Source organism: Macrotis lagotis, chromosome 4, assembly GCF_037893015.1.
Source record: "Macrotis lagotis isolate mMagLag1 chromosome 4, bilby.v1.9.chrom.fasta, whole genome shotgun sequence".
In the NCBI taxonomy this organism is placed as follows: domain Eukaryota; kingdom Metazoa; phylum Chordata; class Mammalia; order Peramelemorphia; family Peramelidae; genus Macrotis; species Macrotis lagotis.
In genome coordinates, this window is record NC_133661.1 from 41,121,314 (window position 1) to 41,142,772 (window position 21,459).

Here is a 21,459-nt window from a genome sequence, read left to right on the forward strand (position 1 = left end):
TTTCAAATGGCCATATGTGTTCTGCTTGGCTCCAGAGGACAGAACTAGAAGTAATGGGAGGTAGATTTCAGCTCCAAAAAAAGAAGAATGGTCTTAGAAGTAGAGCTATCCAGAAGTTGAATGAGCTGCCTTGGGAGATAGAAAATTCCCCATTCTTGGTTATTTTTAAGCAAAAGTTGGGTGCTGGATATTTCTAGGGATCTTGTAGAGAAGACTCTTGATATGCAAGTCCAGAATAGGGGTATTAGGGTATACAGGATCCTAAAATTCTTGAGGTTACTGTGAATCATGAATTTCTCTGGACTCTTCTTCCTCATCATATCACCTTGCTTTCTCAGGACCTCACACAAGAATGATGTCTTTTGCTCAAAACAGCTCCAAGTTGTTTTGTGGCATCATTCATTTGGGTTCTCTAGAGCAAGACCATCGGTCAATTCTTCCAATCTCAGGCTTATTTTCAATCAATCAGGAAATTCATTGGCATGGCTTCATTGTAGGGTTCTACCCAAATACATGTCTTCCCTTCCTTGCCTGAAAGTTGGAGAGGAGAGAGAAAAAACTAAGAGTTAGGGTTTTTTCCATCTCATTTCAAAAAGCAGAATAATTTGACCCAATAAACAGGTCATTCTCAAAGTTTTCAGTCAAATTCTTTTTCAGTTTACTACAGCTCCCTGACCCCAAGTTCTCAATGATTGCCTAGGATCTGGATGGGGGTCATTGAAATTCACTGGCCTGAGAATTTGAATGGTAGTGAAGAATGGGATGGAAGGTCCTGTAGCTCCCTGGCCCAGGCTCCCAGTTTTAGTCAAGGACAAGGAGATGATTCCCAAAGGAACTAATTTTAAGAAAAATATGACATCCTCTTTCTTATCCAAGGGAACAAACTTAAAGAATCCATTATCTCAAGAGATGGTATAGTCTAGAGGAAAGAGATAGCTCCAGGATGAATAGAAAGAAATCCAATGATTCAATGAATCATAATCATAACTCAATATTATCAACGAGTAGTTGAGGGGATCCTTGAGAGGAAAGGCCTGGTCTCCCTAATCTATTCACTGGTCCCCCTTCACCACTTCATGGAGAGATGGAAATGTCCAGGCTGGGACCAGGAAACCAACTTCCTTATTGCTTTCTAGTGACTTATGGAATGACCAGCTCCAGTGCTTATTACTACACCAAGGTGATGTCAGAACTCTTCTTACAAACCCCATCTGCTACTGGAGTCTCCTTCCAGACCATCAGCAGCATGAAAGACTTCTGGGGCGTGAGTATGGACCTTTCCCCAAGAGCCTAAAACCATAGTAGGGGAGGGAGGCAAGGCATTGAGTCAGGAGCTACATGGGATTGGTTGGAAGGATTGGGCTGTGGATGAGTTTGTTCCTCATTCATTTGATAGCCATGGGTCATAGGAATCATATTGATGGGAACAGAGTTAAGACTAAGGGTAAAGGGGCGGCTAGGTGGCATAGTGGATAAAGCACCAGCCTTGGAGTCAGGAGTACCTGGGTTCAAATCCGGTCTCAGACACTTAATAATTACCTAGCTGTGTGGCCTCGGGCAAGCCACTTAACCCCATTTGCCTTGCAAAAAAAAAACCCTAAAAAAAAAGACTAAGGGTAAGCTCAGGTGGTCATCTTTTCCTGCACTGAAGTCTTGAAATAAAAGCTGGGTGACTACTTGTCAGGTATATTAGAATAGCTATTCTTTTGCAGGTATGCCTTGAATTAGATGGACATTCTAGCCTTGAAATTCTGTGATTCTGTAATATTTAGGTGTTAACTGTTGTGGATCATGGGCATCAGATTGGGGATTGGGTGTTAGACTGGGAAGTACAAGACCAAACCATCCCCCTAATCCTGGGTCTGCCCTTGGTCCAGTTTGCCCAGGGTCCACTGCTTGACAGTCTCTATTGGAACAAGTGGTATAACAACCAGAGCCTGGGCCAGAGCACACACTCATTCATTTACTATGAGAACCTACTCCTGGGTGTTCCGAGGCTGAGGCAGCTCAAAGTGAGGAATGACTCTTGTGCTGTGCATGAAGATTTCCGAGAGGACATATTGGGCTGTTATGATGTCTACTCCCCAGACAAGGAGGAGAGGCTCCCTTTTGGACCCCTCAATGGCACTGCGTGAGTGAGATGCTATGTCCTGAGAAGATAGAAAGGGGCTTTTGCTCTAGTCCAGGTATACTGAAAGATGAAATGGGAACTGGGTAAGAACGAGTTGCTTTGTTTGAGATGTAGAGACTTTCAAGAGGAGTAGGGTTAAGGAAGCAGAAGTAATGGGGGGATCCTTGATTTAGGGAAATTACATAAGGATTGGGGAAGAGTTATGGGAATAAAATCATGGGGAGTAGGGACAAGATAAGGGAGAGAGGAAGAGAGATGGGGGATGGGGTTGGCATTACTTTATCAGGAATAGGTCAAGCCAGTCAAACTTCATTTCTTCTTCATTGCCATCATCAAAAATCATCATCATGATTTTCATTTTACAAAGTAGAGTAAGAGCTCTGGGAGATGTCATAGAATATATCCAGATTTAAGTAAAGTATCAGGTGAATTTAGAACTGGTTAAATGTTTAGACCTAAAGAAAAATGATTAATATAACAAAATCTACTCTGGAGAGTCATAGCGACTTTTTCTCAGATTCCTCACTACAGCTTTATCAATGAGTGAAGGTACAGATGGCATACTTAAATAATTTTCAGGGATATAAAATGGGGATGGATATTAATATATGTGAAGGAACTGATATTCAAGAAGATCTCAAGAATTTAAAATCATGGGTTGAGGCTAATAAAATTAAATTTAGTAAGGGCAGCTAGGTAGTGCAGTGAATAGAACACCTGTCCTGAGTGCAAATCCAACCTCGGACAATTAATAATACCCTAGCTGTGCAACCTTGGGCAAGCCACTTAACCCCATTGCCTTGCAAAAACCAAAAAAAAAAAAAAAAATTAAATTCAGCAAGGATAAAGGTAAAGTTCCAAGCTCGGTTTCAATCAACTGCAAAATTCCAGGATGGGGGAAGTGTGACTTGGCAAGCATTCATGTGAAAAAAAATGACTTTTTTGCAAAGGACTGAGGCTCACTATGGAAAGATGAAACTCCTTAAAGTCTGTATTAAGAGGAACAGTGTCCAGAACTAGGGAAATGGGCATCCTCTTGGGCTCTTTATTAGTCCAAGCATATCTAGAGTTTATTGCCAGACAGTATATTATAGAGCGGACATTAAAAATCTAGGGCAGATCCACTGGGTGGCACCCTGGATAGTGATGAGTCCAGAGAGTATTCCAGTCAAAGACTGGTTGAAAGAAGTGGGGATATATAGTGCTCAAGGAAGACAGAGGCAGGGAGAGAGGAACATGGTAGCTCTCTTTAAATATTTGAAAGTCTAAGTGGTCTAAGAAAGATTAGATTTATTTTGCTTGGCTTTAAAGAACAATACTGAGAAGCGGGTAGATGTTCTTAAAAGGTGGATAGAAACCTCATATGGAAAGACTTTCTAATAATTGGAGCAATCCCAAAGTAAAATCGGTTGCTTTGATAGGTAATTATTTCCCATTATGGGAAAGCATCAGCTCAGTAGGGGGATCTTGGCAGGGATATTGTAGCCCAGGTCAAGAGTCAACTAGATAACCTCTATAGCTCTCTACTCGGAGAAGTGACGATAGCAGAAGTGAATAGAGGAATGGGGGATGGGAGAGGCTTACTAATTGGAGGTGTAACTATTGTTATGAGGAAGGACTGGCTCTCCCACCCACTATCACCCATGGCAGGTGGACATACCACTCAGAGGATGAACTGGGGGGCTCTTCTCACTGGGGCCAGCTTACGAGCTACAGCGGTGGTGGCTATTACATGGATCTACCTGGGCCCCGGGAAGTTAGTGCCAACATCCTGCGTGGCCTGAAAGATGGGCTGTGGCTGGACCGGGGCACCCGTGTTGTCTTCATTGATTTCTCCGTCTATAATGCCAACATCAACCTCTTCTGTGTGCTGAGGTGGGCCCAGATCCCCATTCCTGAGATCCTATATCTCCCTGAAGTCCTTTCCCATCTATCTATTAGAGGCCCTGTCCCCTTCTTGAAGCCTTTCCTGCTCCCTTTAACACAACTCTTAGAGACTGCCAGTCATAAGGGAATGTATCTCACCTATTTCTTGTGGTTCCCCAGGCTGGTGGTGGAGTTCCCAGCCACAGGAGGGGCTGTTCCATCCTGGCAAATTCGCACTGTAAAGCTGATCCGCTATGTGAGCTCCTGGGACTTTTTCATCGTGGGATGTGAGATTCTCTTCTGTGTTTTCATCTTTTATTATGTGGTGGAGGAGGCATTGGAACTGAGGATACACAAGTTCCATTATCTGAGCAGTGTTTGGAACATCTTAGATATGGTGGTCATCCTGGTGAGAAGGGGCCATGTGTGTCAAGTCGGTGGTGGGATGGGGAGGGAAATGTTGGCATCCTGCTGGCAGGGGGGCAATGGAAAAAGGTTATAGGTCACTGATTGAGAGTAGGAAAGGACTGCACATCATCTAGTCCACCCATTTGTTTTACAAATGAGGAAATGAAGGCCAATATGTCCGTGGAACTTGGCAACCATAGTCAGAGATTTTGCTTGGAGGCCTTTCCAGAGATCCAGAGTGGGACTTCTTTCACTCCTCCCACCTCGTCTGACTTCCCAGCTGCTGACCTTATGGATATTTTGGACAGAGTTGTCATTTTTGTTGGTCACCATTTTTCTTGTGAGTCAACTTTTTCATATAGCCTATGTAACCCACCTCATTGCTTCCCTTGTCCAGAATCCTCTGCACATTTTGTGGATTTTTTTCTTCCTCTACTTTCAGAGAGCCACTCATCATTCCCCCATCATTCCCCCCTCTTTTTATTAAAGAAATCCAAAAAACTAAATTTCAGTTTAACAATTTGACAAATCTTGACTAATCACCTGACTTGAGGTTCTGGGTTTAATCTACTTCTGGTCAGTAGGCTCAGATACCATAGATCCTATGATATATATGTTAAGTGCTTTATAATCTGTAGTGTGTCCATAACTATTAGCTATTACTACTAAAATTCATCTTGGGACTTATCTCCTCTAAGTCTGGGTCCCCTGTACCCCATCCTCATGCCAGGAGACCTCCAGCTGGTAAAGTTCAGGGAGGAAGCAAGTCCAGTCTGAGGGGAGTTCAATGCCCTGGTCTCCACACTCCAGACCTAGGTAGTGCTGCCCACACTCTTGTGCCAGGGATTCTGTACCAAAAACCTAGGTTCTGATCAATTTGGTACATTGGCCCCAAGGAAACGAAGGCTTCTGGCCCTCCCTCAAAGGTCAGCAGGACAGTTATCCACTTACTGCACTTGAAATCCAGACCATGACGTGCCCAAACTTGATGACCCGTCAGCATGGACTGAAGCTCTCTTGTCTATTTGTGGTACCAAACCCACAGACATTCAGCAAGATAAATTGTCCCTCAGAACCATTGGCTTGTCTGGCAAAGGGTACCTTGCCAGCTGGGGTCCCAGAATTTCTCACTTCACCCCTTATTTTAGGCCTTCTCCTAACCCCAAAGGTTTTCTCTGGTAACTCATTCATGTAATTAAGAATCAATCTCTTTCCTGATCAGGAGGGCAGCTCTGAGAAGACATTTTTTTCTCCACCAAGGGCAGGGTTCCATCAAGAATAGCTGTAGCCAACAATGAACCAGTGTCATGTTGAGTCTTAAATCCCAGTTGGATACTTGCCAAGGAAAGTGAACATTCCTTACCTCTTTCCCCAGAAGATGGACAGGGAGACAGGCTTGGATTCCTGTGGTGAGAGCTACAAGGAAGGCAGGGGAGAGGATATCATAACCACACTAGAAGCTACATCTACTGACCTATGCTGCCCTTTCATTCAGAGTTTGGGCTTCTTCTGGCCTGTTCCCTCCATCCTATTCAGGGTGATGAAAGAAGAGGGAGAACAGACTTCAAGGTCTTACTGGTATAAGGGTCCCCTGACTTCAGATGACTGCTATCCCCTGATTTCAAATGGCTGGGATCCCTGACCTCAGACAGATGGGATCCCCTGACCTTTGACTGCCAGGGTCCCCTGACCCCTGACTGCCAGGGTCCCTGACCTCTGACACAGGTGCACGTAAAAGAATAGGAGAGGGTTTAGAAGGTGCTTTTAAGGACATGGCCATTACTGATCTTGTGACAAAGGTCCAACAGTGCCAAACTCACTTGTGTCATCTGCCTCAGGTGGTTTGCCTCATGATCAAACACATGAGATTTCTGAACACACATACACAACCTAGAGAACACAAAGTAACCAGGGACTATGAAAGGGCTTTGTGGCCACTAACAGTTGGCCCTACATGTAACCCAGTAGGGGAGAGGGTAGTTATGAGTTTCCACACATGTAGAAGCAGTCACTAAAGACCCTGGGCCCTCATAGTTGCCCTTCCCGCCACCCTCTTCGTCTCTCCTCAGCTCTCCATTATGGCGGTGGGTTTCCATGTGTTCCGTACTCTAGAAGTGAATCGCCTTATGGGCCACCTTCTACAGCGGCCAAATGACTATGCTGACTTTGAGTTCCTGGCTTTCTGGCAGACACAGTACAACAATATGAATGCCGTCAATCTTTTCTTTGCTTGGATCAAGGTACAACTTCCTCCCAATCCCATAATTATTCCCTGGGAATCTGCACTCCCACCCCGACACCATGACTGTCCTCAAGTCATTCCACTTGGAGCCCTCAATTATCTTCTGCACAAAGACCCCTCCAGACCAGCCTGCTCTTGACATCCTTGACAAAGACAGCCTCTTTCATGATTGCTCTTAGGTGTCCTCCTGAGAAAGGCAGAGACAGAGACTGAGACAGAGAGACAGACAGAGAGATAGACAGAGACATACACACACACACACACACACACACACACGAGGGGAGGGGAGGGGAGGAGAGGAGAGGAGAGGAGAGAGACCTCCTCACCAATTACTCCCTCTTCAGCTTCTTGTTCCTATTAGGAGTCTAGCTTCCTTCTTGCAAGGCCATTCAAGGTCTCACCACTTGGGGTTCCCCCATCTCCTTTGCCTCCTCTGCCCCCTCTAAGACCCTTCACTCACCCCTGGGATTCCTCCTCAGATATTCAAGTACATTAGTTTCAATAAGACCATGACTCAGCTCTCGTCCACACTCGCCCGCTGTGCCAAGGACATCCTGGGCTTTGCAGTCATGTTCTTCATCGTCTTCTTTGCCTATGCCCAGTTGGGCTTCCTGCTCTTTGGGACCCAAGTGGAAAACTTCAGCACTTTTGTGAAGTGCATGTGAGTCTGACCTCCTGCTGCCCCCCTGCTGCCCCAAGCCCCACGACCTCAAGGAACCCTTGGGGAGATAGTCCAAGTACCCTTGTGTCTACGCATGCATCTGTGTGTGAGGGCATGGGCTGTGTCTGGAGGGTACATCATTGTGATTCATGCCCTGCCCTGGTCACGTCTGGCCAGGACACAGGTGGGGGGGCAGGGCTCTGGGGCTCAGGACTGGTGGGGGTCTGAGTCCTGCTCTCTCAGCTTCACCCAGTTCCGAATCATCCTCGGCGACTTTGACTATAATGCCATCGACAAGGCCAACCGAGTCCTAGGCCCGGCGTACTTTGTCACCTATGTCTTCTTCGTGTTCTTCGTGCTCCTGGTAAGGCCGAGGACACACTCGGGCCAGGGGTGGGGGGGGCGAAGAGAGAGAAAGGAGCTAAAGGTTGGCTAGGGTTGAGGGCCTTACAGAGCTGGATTTGGGGCTAGGGAGGCAATCCCAGAAGGGCGCTGAATAGTCTGCAGCCAGGCTCGGATGGATTAGTGAAGTGTGAAGAGTCAATAGCACCCACAGGGACAATGTGGTCAATAGGCCCAGTGGGCTCATGGGATTATCTAGTTAGCTAGAAAGAGCAGCTGACAGGGTAGAGGATGGAGGCTGGGCTTGGGGCGGGCAGGAGGACCTGAGTTCATCACTGACCTCAGATGAAGCTGTGTGACTTTGGGCAAGTCACACAATCTCTGCCTTAGTTTCCTCATCTGTAGCATAGAGACAATAATAACGACCTCCCAGAGGTGAGGATAAAATGAGGTAATATTGGCCCAAGTGTATGATCTAAAGTGTTCTGTAAATGTCAGTTAGTATTACTAATCTGATGTTTGGTTGGCAAGTTAAGAGGCAAAATGGAAAGAGTACTGGATCTGAAATCTGGAGAGCCCTGGGTTTGAATACTACCTCCTATGGGATGAGTCCTTTAAGAGAAGGGGGGGGCTAGGTGGCGGCTAGGTGGCGCAGTGGATAAAGCACCGGCCCTGGAGTCAGGAGTATCTGGGTTCAAATCCGGTCTCAGACACTTAATAATGACCTAGCTGTGTGGCCTTGAGCAAGCCACTTAACCCCATTGCCTTGCAAAAAAAAAAAAAAAAAAAAGAAAGAAACCATAATAAAGAGAAGACAGGGGAAAGAATGTAAAATTCTGAACTTAGAGGTTCCGAGTTCAGATCCCAACTCTGATAGTTCCTGTCCACATGACCTCAGGCATGGTACTCATCTGTACAAAGAGGGGGATGGACCAGATAGCGCCTGAGGTCCTTTCCGTCACAGTTCTATGGTTCTATGATTTGGGGCTGTCACCTAAGTTCTCTGAGCCTCAGTTTCCTCACTGGGGATCAGCCCCTTTGTAGTACTGACCTCATCAGGTGGTTGTGAGGAGGTGCTCAGAGAAGGCTGGCTCCTGTTCTTTCAGAGAGGTCATCTAGTGTAACCTACTGGTTTTACCTGTGACGTAACTGGAGCCCGGGAGGATCTGAACACAGGTCTTATGGTTCCAGATACAGGGTTGCTTCTGCTAAATCCCCACTGCATTAAGACCCGTGTAGGCTGTAGGTGAGCATCAGCAGATCTCTTTAGACCCGGGTTCTGGTCCCGTCTTCTAGAACATGTTCCTGGCCATCATCAATGACACATACTCGGAGGTGAAGGAGGAGCTGGCTGGACAGAAGGATGAGCTGCAGCTCTCCGATCTCCTGAAGCAGGTGACGGGGTGTCGCCCCCATAGCCCCCTCCCCCCCAGGCTCCCCTGCGGCAGGCTGGCTCTACTTGCCCTCTTCCTGCCCCTCTAGGGATACAACAAGACCCTGCTGAGGCTGCGCCTGAAGAAGGAGAGGGTCTCCGATGTGCAGAGGGTCCTGGGGGCTGGGGAGCCCAAGCTCCAGTTCGAGGATTTCACCAACACCTTGAGAGAGTGAGTGAGAAAGAGCCGGCTGCCCGGCCTCCTGGCTGCGGCCTGTCAGCCCAGGGTGGCCCTCGTACATGCATCCACACACACTCACCCAGACACAGATATTCACAGACGCCACACACGCAGACACACGGACAGGCACTGACACACTCACACACACACGCACGCACACACACACTCTCATGCACACACACACAGACACACACACACTCACGCACACGCACACACTCTCATGCACACACACACTCTCACACGCACACACTCTCACACTCACACACATGCACGCACGCACGCACACACACACACACGCACACACACACTCTCATGCACACACACACACGCACGCACACACACACGCGCACACACACACGCGCACACACACAGATACACACACACACACACAATACCCCCCCCCCCATACACACGCTGACCTGGCTTCACTCCTGCCCTCTTGTCCCACTCTCCCTCCCCTCCATGGGAAGTGTACCCCCCCCCCCCCATTCAGGCTGGGCCAGGCCCGGGGCGGGGGGTGAGCAGCAGGTGTGCTGGCTTTGGAGCCTAAGCAGGTCCCGGCAGGCCCTCTCGGGGCCTCCCGGGGGAAAGAAACGGTGGGCTTTGGCGGCCTGCGCTCAAAATCTGGGACACCAAGGAAAGGGCTCTGGAGACTGCAGACAGCGGAGGGGCCCGGCCTCAGAGCCCGGCAGCCACGACGCCCCTCCCCCCTCTCCCCGTGCCTCTGTCTCCCCCAGACTGGGCCACGCCGAGCACCAAATCACCGGCTTTCACCAGGTTTCACCGAGACGGGAGCTGCGCCCTGGATGAGGAGGAACAGGAGAGGATGCGCCGGGACCTGGAGGAGAAGCGGGTGAGAGCCGGGGCGGGGCTGGGAGCGGGCTGCGGGGGGCCCCTGGGATCGGGCTGCGGGGAGACCCTGGGAGCGGGCTGCGGGGGGGACCCTTGGGAGCGGGCTGTGGGGGACCCCTGGGATCTGGCTGCAGGTGGGGGACCCCTGGAAGCGGCTGCGGGGGGACCCTGGGAGCGGGCTGCGGGGGGACCCTGGGAGCGGGCTGCAGGTGGGGGACGCCTGGGAGCGGGCTGTGGGGGGCCCCTGGGAGCGGCTGCGGGGGGACCCCTGGGATCTGGCTGCAGGTGGGGGACCCCTGGGAGCGGCTGCGGGGGGACCCTGGGAGCGGGCTGCGGGGGGGACCCTTGGGAGCGGGCTGTGGGGGACCCCTGGGATCTGGCTGCAGGTGGGGGACCCCTGGGAGCGGGCTGCGGGAGGCCCCTGGGAGCGGGCTGTGGGGGGACCCTTAGGAGCGGGCTGCGGGGGGCCCTTGGGAGCGGGCTGCGGGGGGACCCTTAGGATCGGGCTGCGGGGGGCCCCTGGGAGCGGGCTGTGGGGGGACCCTTGGGATCGGGCTGCGGGGGGCACCTGGGAGCGGGCTGCGGGGCCCCCTGGGAGCGGGCTGTGGGGGGGACCCTTGGGATCGGGCTGCGGGGGGACCCTGGGAGCGGGCTGTGGGGGGACCCTTGGGAGCGGGCTGCGGGGGGCCCCTGGGGGCGGGCTGCAGGTGGGGGACCCCTGGGAGCGGCTGCGGGGGTGACGCGGCCGCCTGGCCGTCTCCGCAGGTGGCTCTGAGCGCCGAGATCCAGAGCCTGGGCCAGTCCCTGCGAGGAGGGCCGGAGGCCGAGGCGCGGCCGGAGGGGCCCGGGGGCCCCTGGGTGTCTGGAGAGGAATTCCACAGGTAAGGGGCCCCCGGCCGGCTCGCCCTCGTCCTGCCCTAGACACGCGTCCAGGGGCCCGTGGCCCTGGCACCGCCCACCCACGGCCTCTCCTGCCCCCACCATCCTTCCTGTTCTGCCCACCCCTCCCGGCTCCCTCCCCTAAGTACCGGGCTCCTGTAACCCACCAACCCAGAACTCTCTGCTGCTGCCCCCCTCTCACCCATCTGGGACCCCCGCATTCCCCTGTCACCCGCCCCGCTTTGTCCTCCCCCAAAGACACAGAGGCTCGCTTCCCTTCACTCAGGCTTTGGTCTTTCCTCAGCACGTTGTGCTGCTCCCTCCCCCCTGCCTGCTCCCCGCAGCTGGGCCCCCACGCGTGTTTGGTGGCAGATACACACGGGGCTTTGTCTCCTTGGCCAGACTTGGCCCAGTTCTGTGTCCACACACATGACTTTGCTGCACCCTTGCCCCCACCCTCCCAGGCCTCAGTCTGGGGCTCAGTCTTCTTCTTTGTGCCCCCTGCCCTCTTCAGACTCACAGGCCATGGTCCCTCTAGGCACCCTTCCAAAAACCTACAAAGCTCCATCTCCTGCAGAAATACCACTTTCCATTTACTGCCGGCCTTTGTTTCACCCCCCAACAGAGACAGTTCTGTTGCTTCCCTACACATAGGCCCCCCACCTGCTCCTGCCCCAAGATACAGATATGCTGGCGGTATTCAAGGCTCCTGAAATAGAGTAGAACAAACGTCTTCCACTGATGCCCATAGGTCTGACCCATCCATCACACCGAGGTCGCCGGTTCCGACAGCCTCATGATTCGCCCAATGATTCCCCCCTTTCCCCAGACACATAAGTACCCATCCCCTGAAGAAATACAGGCCCATCCCTAGAGACTCACTATTCCATAAAGCCCAGGGACACCAGCTATGTCCTACCCCAGGAGTGAGAAATCTTTTTTCTTCCAAGAACCATTTGAATATTTTTCATCTCATCGCCAGCTATATTTGGTCAAACCTTTAATTCACCCCTAAAAGCTCCTAGATTTATTGAATCTTGAGTATGGCCTGCAATTACCTTGGCAGCAGCAGACTAGATGCCACAGGCTGGTCCCTCTCTTCCATTAACCCCTGCCTTTTCTTCCGCCTCAGGGCCATGCTCTCAGCCTTCCCCATCCCTAACATGAAGGGATTGGTCACCTTTCACACATGCACAGGCCTCTGAAGCAACATGGAGCCCCTTAATGCTCCACTTCTGCCCCTGGCTTCTTCAACCTCTTCTGTACACTCAATGATCCAGAAATCTATCTCAGGAATTCAGGGTGCCCTGGGACCCCTCATCTCCTTCCAGCTACCCAAGACTGATTCTTCTCCTCACTTTTTCCATTGTAAGGAGAGTAAAGGAGCCCCTTGGTCAATTTGATAAGTTCCCCAATGAAATTTCGGAGAGCTGTGCTTCACACAGACACACAGGGATTTGCCAATCCCTGGGTCTACAAATTCCAGATACAATGGGATCTCTTCACTTCTTGCCAGGCTCAACCCCCCTCCCCACCTCAAGGACTTAGTGAGAGTCTGTTACCTTCTCTGCCCCTCAGTATACACAAATGGTTCAGTCCCTCCCCAGACCTTTATGACTACTCTCCACCAAACCCTCAGTGGTGGGGGTGGGGGTCAGGTGATGCCACTATGTCTCTTGCCAAAACTATAGACTACATCTTCGGAGGCATCTGGTAATGCATTGGATAGAGCATTGAGCCTGGAGTCAGGAATAACTGAGTTCAAATCTTACCTCAGATACTTGTACTAGCTGTGGGACCCTGTAAACTCTGCTTGCCTCAGTTTTCTCAACTGTAAAATGGGAATAAATAATAGCACTTCCCTCCCAGGGTTGTTGTATCAAATGAGATGATATTTTAAAAACTTAGCCCACAGAAGGTGCTCAATAAATGCTTAATCCCTTGCTGTTGCCTTCTGACAGAGTTGCCTTTATTCTCTATACAGACATCCTGTTCACATAGGATTTTGTACCTCTCAGGCTCACATACCACTCCCCACTCCCAATCACACGATCATTTCCTTTCAGAGACAATGTCCCCCAGCCTGTTCTTGTCCACCACCCCTTCCTGGTCCTCAGGGTTCTGACCTCCCTAGAATCCCATGACTTTTGCCCATCTCCAACATATAGAGCTCTGTTCCTTGCAGAAATTATCATCTCTACCACCCCTCTGACCCACCCCCTGCCCCCCCCAGACATAAGTAAGGCATTGTTCCTTTTGTGGATGACATGCAGAATCAGAGGACTTCAGAGTTGGAAGGGAACCTCCTCATATGATCATCCACCCCAACAGACACCTCCAGGAGGATTCCTTTCCACAAGCTACCTGACAGGGGCCATTTAGTTTTGGCTTCAATGGCAATCCATTGACTCTCTATACAGTCCCTTTTGGAAAAATCCTAAGAGTGAAAGAAATGACTTTGCCTTGAAATTTTTTACAGTTTAACTTTCTAGTTTTAATCTCTGTCCACCAATATAGACTGATGACTGATCCTTCCTCCATATTTCAGATCTTGGACCCAGTTAGCATATACGCTTGGAGTAATCTCTTCTTCAACATGCCATGTGTCTGAGGTTCTTGACCTTTCTAGTTGGCTGCTCTAAATACTTCTCTACTTCAAATCTCGAACTCAGTTATCATGTCCCCTTGGAGCCATCTCTTCTTCAACATGGCAGGTGTCTGAGGCTCCTCAACTTTCTAGTTGACTGCTAAGTGGGCAGCTAGGTGGCACAGTGGATAGAGCATTGGCCTTGTAGTCAGGAGGATTGGGAGTTCAAATCCAGCCTCAGACACTTGATTCTTACTAGCTGTGTGACTTTGGGCAAGTCATTTATCCCTATTGCCTCAAATCCAGGACCATGTCCAGTCATCTTGAGTCATATCTGGACATTGGATCCACATGGCTCTGGAGGAGAAAGTGAGATGACATAGCACAACCTCTACCCACCCACCCACTCAAATCAACATCATGTGTTTGTCATGGCATTACCTCCCTGATGTCATGGTCTTCTCCAAGATTGAAGGACAAACATCATTCGGTTGACTGCTCTAAATACTTCTATACTTTGAATCTTGGACTCGGTTATTACTTCACCTTAGTGTCATCTTTTCTTCAACATGGCATGTCTCTGAGGTTCCTCACCTTTCAAGTTGACTGCTCTAGATACTTCTCAATGCCTTTCCAAAAGTGTGATGTCCAGCATCCACTGCAGAATAATCCATTTAAACAGAGACCAGGGCAGTCATAGGGGGCTCTGTCCCTAGACCAGATGCTCAGGGCTCCGTCCTTCCTAGAGATATATGTCTCAGTTCACTTTCTCCCCAGACATAAACAACTTCATTCCACCAATACACAATGAACTCTTATATTCAGTCCCAAAGTCCTCAGCCCCAGACATACAAGAATCTGTGTCCTCTTCAACACCCCAAAATATGTTTCCCTAATAGGACATCTCCCACAGCTCCATCCTTCCTCCAATACAAATGACTCTTTTCCTGACACAGTTGTTTTTCCCTCTCCAGATACATAGGGATTTGTGGCATCCCAGCCATCCTTAGATTGACTCCCCCTCCAAGAACAGATCATAAGCTCTATTCCCTCCACATCATAAACAGAACTCTGTCCTTTCTTTGTGCCCCATATGCTCTTGTTACCCCCAGATATACAGATAATGGTTTCTATTCCCCAACCACACATCCTTACATTCCTTCTTCATTCCTTAAACAGCTTTATCCCTAAAGACAGTCCAGGATTAGTCTCCAACCTCAGACACAGTGCTCTGCCCTAAAACCTGAAATCAATGACTCTTCATCTCCCCTGATCCCCTTTCCCCTCACCCCACCCCCCCAGCTACACATAAGCTTCTATCTTCCCTTGACATGCAGGCTTTGCTTCCCCCCTCAGAAACACACAACACTGTTTCCTAAACGGGACTCCACAGATGAAAATATGAAGCTCCTGTTTCCCCTAACCCCAAGTATATAGGGTTTCTCCCTGATTCTGATCCATTTGGTTGTGTCCTTTCAGATTAATGTGAGTCTATTCATCTTCCCTAACTTTCAGACTCAAGAACCGGGTCCTTCAGATTGAAAATGTCTTGGGGAACATCATCTCCCAGGTAGATGCTGCTGGCTCAAAGGTGAAGGCCCTGGAGAGGAAGGAGTCATATGTCTCTCCTTCTGGCAGAGTAAGCAACCCTTCCCTTTAACTTACTCAAAATGTCCCTTTACCACCTACTCTCTAGGGCTTCTGGGATCCAGGTTAGAGGGCTCCGCAATATGAATATGCCCACACAATGTCTTCCTCACCTTGTCACATCTCAAAGGAGAATAACATGGGGCTTCAATTTTCCTAAGGGCAGTTTGTTGCTTCTGGAATGAGTAGGGACAAAGTTTCTTATTCCAGGTAATCCTCACGATGACTTTTTCTCTCCATTCCCCCTCCTACTCCCTCAGGGAGAACAGTCTGTCTGGGAGCAGCTTCAGTCACCCCCCATGCTGACCTTAACTCCAACCTTGACCTTGACTCCAGAGCTAGGCCTCTGGGAAACCCAAGATGGGGAAAAAGTTGGGGAGACAGGGACATCACAGCAATTATCTCCACCCCTGGTCCCACCACAAATGGCCTTCTCAGAGGACCTCTCTCAAGACACTATTCATTTCTAGTATAATTTTCCCATCCCTATCAATGTATGAACTCTCTCTGTGCCTGCCTCTATGGGTAGTTTCCTGTGTTTTTGGATAGTGTGCTGAGTGTAGCTCTGACTTTTGTCTTTCTTTCATGTATAAGTGATTGGTGCCACCCCACCATAGTCTCCTATTCCATGTAAACTCATGTGCTGTGGTCCTGGTCCTGAGTGGACTGCATGGTTCATACCTGGGGAAAGGTCCTCTATTCTGTTTAGCAGAAAAGAATCAATAAAATGTATAATAAAGTGAAAACAAATCTCCTTCCTTAATGTTGTCTCTTGATGTGGTTTAAGGTAGGAATGAAGAACAGAAATCAGAGAAGGGGTTGGGGGGCTACAGAAAAGGTCTGCAATAGTCATCACAAATGACAGAATACAATTGGGATTATTGCTGTTCAGTCATCAGACATCAATTGGAGTTTTATTGACAAAGATACTGGAGTGGTTTACCATTTCCTTCCTTAGCTCATTTTAAGAGGAAGAACCTGAAGTAAATGGAGTTAAGTGTCTTGCCCAGCTAGTAAGTTTTGGAGGTCAGATTTGAGCTCATCAAGATGAGGCTTCCTGATTCCAGGACCAGTACTCTACTGGACCACCTAATTGCATGTTTTTAGATGACCTTTGCATATAGAATTTAGGTTTTTAGACCATGATTTTTATGGAGAAATAGATTAGCAAGGACTGGTAAAAATATAGTTACCTAAAGTCTCAGAAGGGTTTTGAACTAGAAAGGAAAGTGAAGGAGAAAAGTTAACCATGAATATTTATCACTAGCTATAGAGAGAGGTAGCTACAATCAAAGTGAGAAGAGCATTAAGACTGCCCAGTAATTCAGATGACAATATCTAAGCATTAAAGGCTATATTCTCAAATGTCTAAGATAACCAAATAGCCAAATTTCAAATAATAATCAATCTGAACTAGAGATCCTAGTGTGAGGAAGCAAATTTGACCTCCTTGGTATCATTGAGAATTGTTGGCTGGGAACATGGTTCTAGAGGTTCTTGGATGATGGTGGAAGAATTTGAAATAAACATCACTAGAAATGACAGTGTAAAAACTAAAGATTTCAATAAAATTTAAAAAGAAGAAATAAAGAAAAATGGTTCTGGCTGTGTATTTCCTATTCAAAAGGAATGTAATAGAAAAAAGGGGAATAGCCTGGCATAGTAAGATTTTATATTTTCTTTTTATTTTGGTCAATTCTGTGATGGTAAGTATGGTTCTATTATGGCATATTATTTGGGAAAATTTCTTCTAATATCTTTTTTTTTAAAAAAGATGTTATTTATTTATTTATTCATTCATTCATTTATTTATTTATTTCACCACCCCACCAATCTTGCTTCCCTCTCCCTACTCCCCACAGAAGGCAGTCTGTTAGTCTTTACATTGTTTCCATGGTATACATTGATCTAAGTTGAATGTGATGAGAGAGAAATCATATCCTTAAGGAAGAAACAAAAAGTATAAGAGATAGAAAAATTACATAAGAAGATAATTTTTTAAAAATTAAAGGTAATAGTCTTTGGGCCTTGTTCAAACACCACAATTCTTTCTCTGGATACAGATGGTATTCTCCATTCTAATATCTTTTTCAAGGATGACCTTTAAATGTAAAGTAGATTATGCTCATAAAATTTTTATATAGATAGGAAAATAGGCAATTACCTTTGATTTTCAAAAATCATTTTATACGAGGAAAGCTAGGTGGTGCAGTGGATAGAGCACCTGTCCTGGAGGGGGAGTCAGGAGGACCTGGGTTCAAATGTGACCTCAAGCACTTGATACTCATTAGCTGTGTTACCTTGAGCAAGTCACTTAACTGTATTGCCTCACCAAAAACAAGAACAATTTATAAGTAAAACAAAGTATCACTTTATAGGTTCTCCTTTCACAATGTCTCCCTTCTGTCAAATTTATATAAGATTTCTTGAAAAATAGGACAGAAGTCCAAAAACACTTTGATTATTGATATCAAGTGAGGTGTAAAATGGAAAGATGTGTCTTCCAAATGTTCACCACTTATAAATTGATTATAATTTGATGTTATTTATGTCTCTTGATATGTGTATTTTTAATGGAATGGAAGAAGGGAGTGTACTTCGACAGTGACTAAGAGGCATTGTTGCTTATCAATCAACCCTTAAGAAAGGTACTTCTATTAGGACAGATAAAAGAAGTATTTTGATCTAGGGGTTTTAAGTACCAGACAGGGTTAAAACAAGAAAGGCATGAAAAGAACGTTTAAATTAGAAAAAGACCAGGCATTAGAGGATAAATAACATCACTGAAGAGGCACAAAGACCTATTATAGAGGAGGGAAAGAAGGGAGGGTGTGAACACTGAATAAATCCTACTCTACAGATTTGGCCCAAAGAGGGAATAACACATTCCCAATTTGGTTTAAAAATCTACCATCAAAAAAATCTATCCTACCCTCCTGGGAAGTGGGGTGGGGAAAGGGAAGGGAAAGAAAAAGGGGACTGAAAAAAGGGAAGGCAAAAGTAAAAGTTAAAGTAAAGTTAGAGCTAAAATTAAAAAAGAAGTGTTAAAGGTGGAGAGGAGTAAAACATTGGTAGAGGTATAAGGGGAAAGGAAAGAGAAAAGTATAACCAGGGGAAGAGGGCATGGAAGGAAATACAGAATTAGTCATTTTAACTGGGATGAACTCTCCCATAAAACAGAAGCAGATAACAGAATGGATTAAACACCAGAATCCTACAATGTGTTCTTTATAAGAAACATATGTGAAGCAGAGACATACACACAGGGGAAAGATTAAAGATTGGAGCCAAATATATTATGATTCAATGAAAGTAAAAAAAAAAATCAAGGGGAGGCTAGGTGGCGCAGTGGATTGAGCACCACCTGGAGTCAGGAGTACCTGAGTTCAAATCTGACCTCATACACTTAATAATTACCTAGCTGTGTGGCCTTGGGCAAGCCACTTAACTCCATTGCCTTGCAAAAACTAAAAATAAAACAAAACAAAAAAAAAAGGATAAGGAAGGAAACTTCTTAAAAGGCATCATAAGCAATGAAATTATATCATTATTAAACATATATGCACTTGGTGGTATAGTGTCCAAATTCTTAGAGTAGATGCTGAAGGAATTATGGGAGAAATAGACATCAAAATTATAATAGTGGGAGATTGTAACCTTCCTCTCTCAGAACTAGATAAATCTAACCACAAAATAAATAAGAGGTGAGTAGAATTTTAGAAAACTTAAAAAACATAGACCTCTGCAGAAAACTGAATGGGGATAGAAAGGAATATACCTTTTTCTCTGTGCTAAATGGCATCTATACCAAAAGTAACCATGTACTAGGGTATTAAAACCTTATAATCAAATGCAGAAAGGCAGGAATATTAAATACAGATCATGATGCAATAAATGCATGTAATAAAGGGCCATGGAAAGATGAACCAAAACATAATTGGAAACTAATCTAATTTTAAAGAATGAGTGGATCAAACAACAATCAGAGAAATAATCAGCAATTTCATCCAAGACAATGAAAACAATGAGATCATACCAAAATTTATGGGATGCAGCCAAAGTAGTTTTTAGGGGAAATTTTATATCTCCAATGCTTATGTGAATAAAACAGAGAAAGAGATCAGGGAATTAAGCATGCAACTAAAAAAAACAAGAAAAAGACAAATTAAAAATCTCTAATTAAAAACCAAATAAAAAATTCTGAAAATCAAAGGAGAAAATAAAATGAAAGCAAGAAAACCATTGAACTAATAAATAAAACTAAGAATTTATGTAAAAAAAATCCCAATTAAATAGATAAACCTTTAGTTAAACTGATTTAAAAAAGAAGAAAAACCTAATTTCCCGTATCAAAAATGGAAAGGATGAACTCATCACCAATGAGGAAGAAATTAAAATGATAATTTAGAGCTATTTTGCCCAACTTTATGCCAATAAATTTGACAATCAAGTAAAATGAAAGAAATATTTACAAAAAATATAAACTACCCAGATTTACAGAGGAGGAAATAAAATACTTAAATGACCCAATTTCAGAAAAAGAAATGGAAAAAACCATCAATAAACTCCCTAAGAAAAAATCTCCAGGTCCAAATGAATTTAAAAATGAATTCCACCAAATGTTTAGGGAACAATTAATTACAATTTTATATAAACTATTCTAAAAAATAGGAGAAGGAAGAATTCTGTCAAATTCTTTTTATGACACCAAGCTGATACCTAAACTAAAAGAGCCAAAACAAAGGAAATTATAGGCCTATCTCCCTAATGTACATAGGTGCAAAAATTTTAACAAAGAGATTACAAATTATTACTAGGATGATACACCATAATTGGGTAGGATTTATACCAGGTAGGGAGGGATGGTTCATTATTAGGAAAGCAATTAACATAATTGACCATATCAATAACAAAACTAACAGAAATCATATGATCATCTCAATAGATGCTGATAAAGCTGTTGACAAAATACAACCCTTCTTCCATTTATTAAAAAATACTAGAGAGTGTAAGAATAAATGAAGTTTTCCTTAAAATAATAAGCAGTATCTATCTAAAACTATTAGCAAGTATTACATATAATGGGGATAAACTAGGAGCATTTCCAATAAGAACAGGGGTGAAACAAGGATGGCTATTATCACCATTATTATTTAACTTAGTAGTAGAAATGTTAACATTAGCAATAAGAGAAGAAAAAGAAATTGAAGGAATTAGAATTGACAATGAGGAAGCAAAATTTCTACTCTTTGCAGACAATATGATAATATATTTTGAGAACTCTGGAAAATCATCTGTAAAGCTATTTGAAACAATAACTTCAGCAAAGTAGCAGGATATAAAATAAACCCACATAAATCATCAGTATTTCTATATATGAACAATAAAACCCAAGGGCAGAAGATAGAAAGAGAAATTCCATTTAAAGTAAATGTAGGGGTGACTAGGTGGCGTAGTGGATAAAGCACTGGCCCTGGAGTCAGGAGTACCTGAGTTCAAATCTGGTCTCAGACACTTAATAATTACCTAGCTGTGTGGCCTTGGGCAAGCCACTTAACCCTGTTTGCCTTACAAAAACCTAAAAAAAAAAAGTAAATGTAGGTAAAATAAAATACTTGAGAATCCTTCTCCCAAGACAAATCCAGAAACTCTCTCTCTCTCTCTCTTTTATATATATATATATATATATACATATATATATGTATATATATATATGTATATATATATATAATACTTTTCATACAAATAAAATCAGATCTAAACAATTGGAAAAACATCAATTACTCATAACAATTAGACTGAGATAATATAATAAAAATGACAATTCCACCTAAATTAAATTACTTATTCAAGTGCCATTCCAATCAAACCACCAAAAACACATTTTACAGAGCTAGAAAAAACAGTAACAAAATTCATCTGGAGCAAGAAAAGGTCAAGAATATTAAAGGAATTAATGAAAAAAATGCAAAGGAAGTTGGCCAGATCTAAAACTATACTATAAAGTGGTAGTCATCAGAACTGCTTGGTTAAGAAATAGAGTAATGAACCAGTGGATTAGAATAGGTATAAAAGAAACAGTAGAAATGACTATAATAATCTATTGTTTGAACCAACCCAAAGACATTAGCTTCTGGGACAAAAAACTTTTGGGAAAATTGGAAAATAATATGGCAAAAACTAGACATAGACCAACATCTTACACCCTATACCCAAACAGGTCAAAATGGG

The 21,459-nt window shown here is 45.4% G+C and overlaps 1 protein-coding gene across 1 annotated transcript in view; it reads left to right on the forward strand.

Annotated features, from left to right (window-relative positions):
* The window catches only part of PKD2L1 (polycystin 2 like 1, transient receptor potential cation channel), a 29,793-nt gene extending 13,831 nt beyond the window's left edge, over window positions 1-15,962 (forward strand). Inside the window, 15 exon segments of the mRNA XM_074236325.1 lie at window positions 1,137-1,264; window positions 1,878-2,131; window positions 3,782-4,006; window positions 4,178-4,406; window positions 6,475-6,645; window positions 7,127-7,308; window positions 7,552-7,672; window positions 8,947-9,045; window positions 9,133-9,254; window positions 10,001-10,027; window positions 10,029-10,116; window positions 10,881-10,996; window positions 11,903-11,920; window positions 15,097-15,220; window positions 15,489-15,962. Coding sequence (XP_074092426.1) covers window positions 1,137-1,264; window positions 1,878-2,131; window positions 3,782-4,006; window positions 4,178-4,406; window positions 6,475-6,645; window positions 7,127-7,308; window positions 7,552-7,672; window positions 8,947-9,045; window positions 9,133-9,254; window positions 10,001-10,027; window positions 10,029-10,116; window positions 10,881-10,996; window positions 11,903-11,920; window positions 15,097-15,220; window positions 15,489-15,698 — 2,114 coding nt within the window. The 3' untranslated portion in view covers window positions 15,699-15,962.
* The last annotated feature ends 5,497 nt before the right edge of the window (window positions 15,963-21,459 follow it).